This window comes from Mus pahari, chromosome 19 (assembly GCF_900095145.1).
Source record: "Mus pahari chromosome 19, PAHARI_EIJ_v1.1, whole genome shotgun sequence".
Lineage (NCBI taxonomy): Eukaryota > Metazoa > Chordata > Mammalia > Rodentia > Muridae > Mus > Mus pahari.
This window is the reverse complement of record NC_034608.1, coordinates 14,356,881-14,357,668: the sequence shown is the minus strand read 5'-3', so window position 1 is coordinate 14,357,668 and position 788 is coordinate 14,356,881. Positions and strand designations below refer to the sequence as shown.

Here is a 788-nt window from a genome sequence, read left to right as displayed (position 1 = left end):
CATTCCACAGAGGACAACAGTTAGGTCATGTTCTACTCTGTTACTCTGAGCAACACACACCTGGGGCATTGGGACATTCCACAGAGGGTGTTGGGACTTTAAGAATTGCTTTTATAAGTAGGTTCCGGGTGCGGTCACCTGCCGGGGACCAAGGTCCTTGAATGTAGAGGTCATGCCTTTTAAATTTTTATTCTTCACTCCCTCCCCGTTGGACTTCCCTAGCTTGGTTCCCTGGGACAGCCATTTCCCAATGTATAATACTCTAATCTCACTCATTTTAAACGGTATGACTCATCCTTCCCCTCCTTACAGGGATGGTCCCCATCCTGCCCAGCGCTCACCTTGGGTGCTGGATCCCTGTGAATCTCTAAGGAGCAGCTTTAAGATCAACAGTAGGACTGCTGGTCTGAATTCTCTGGGCTTTCCAGAAGTGGCTTTCATTTTTCTCAAATGGAGTTTTGTGCACACATACTCCTCCCTTCAGAGCTCCACCCATCAGCTAAGAACTCAGGGCCTTGTCAGCTAAGTGACTAGAACACAGTCCTGGCTGTCTTTGGAACTCACGTTGTAGACCAGAGATCCGCTGCCTCTGCTGGGATTAAAGGTGTGTACCACCGCCATGCCTTACTCCTCATTTTATTTTATTTTATTTTTTAGTTTTTGGTTTTTCGAGACAGGGTTTCTCTGTATAGCCCTGGCTGTCCTGGAACTCCCTTTGTAGACCAGGCTGGCCTCAAACTAAGAAATCTGCCTGCCTCTGCCTCCCAAGTGCTGGGATTAAAGGTGTG

The 788-nt window shown here is 48.0% G+C and overlaps 1 protein-coding gene across 2 annotated transcripts in view; it reads right to left on the bottom strand.

The window, feature by feature from the left end:
• LOC110337129 (hereditary hemochromatosis protein homolog) overlaps positions 1 to 580 on the bottom strand; it is a 17,036-nt gene extending 16,456 nt beyond the window's left edge. For both annotated transcript variants that reach the window (XM_021219884.2, XM_021219885.2), the window contains exon 1: positions 342 to 580. In XM_021219884.2, coding sequence (XP_021075543.1) covers positions 342 to 441 — 100 coding nt within the window. In that variant the 5' untranslated portion in view covers positions 442 to 580. The remainder of the gene's footprint in view (positions 1 to 341) is intronic.
• Positions 581 to 788: the final 208 nt, after the last annotated feature.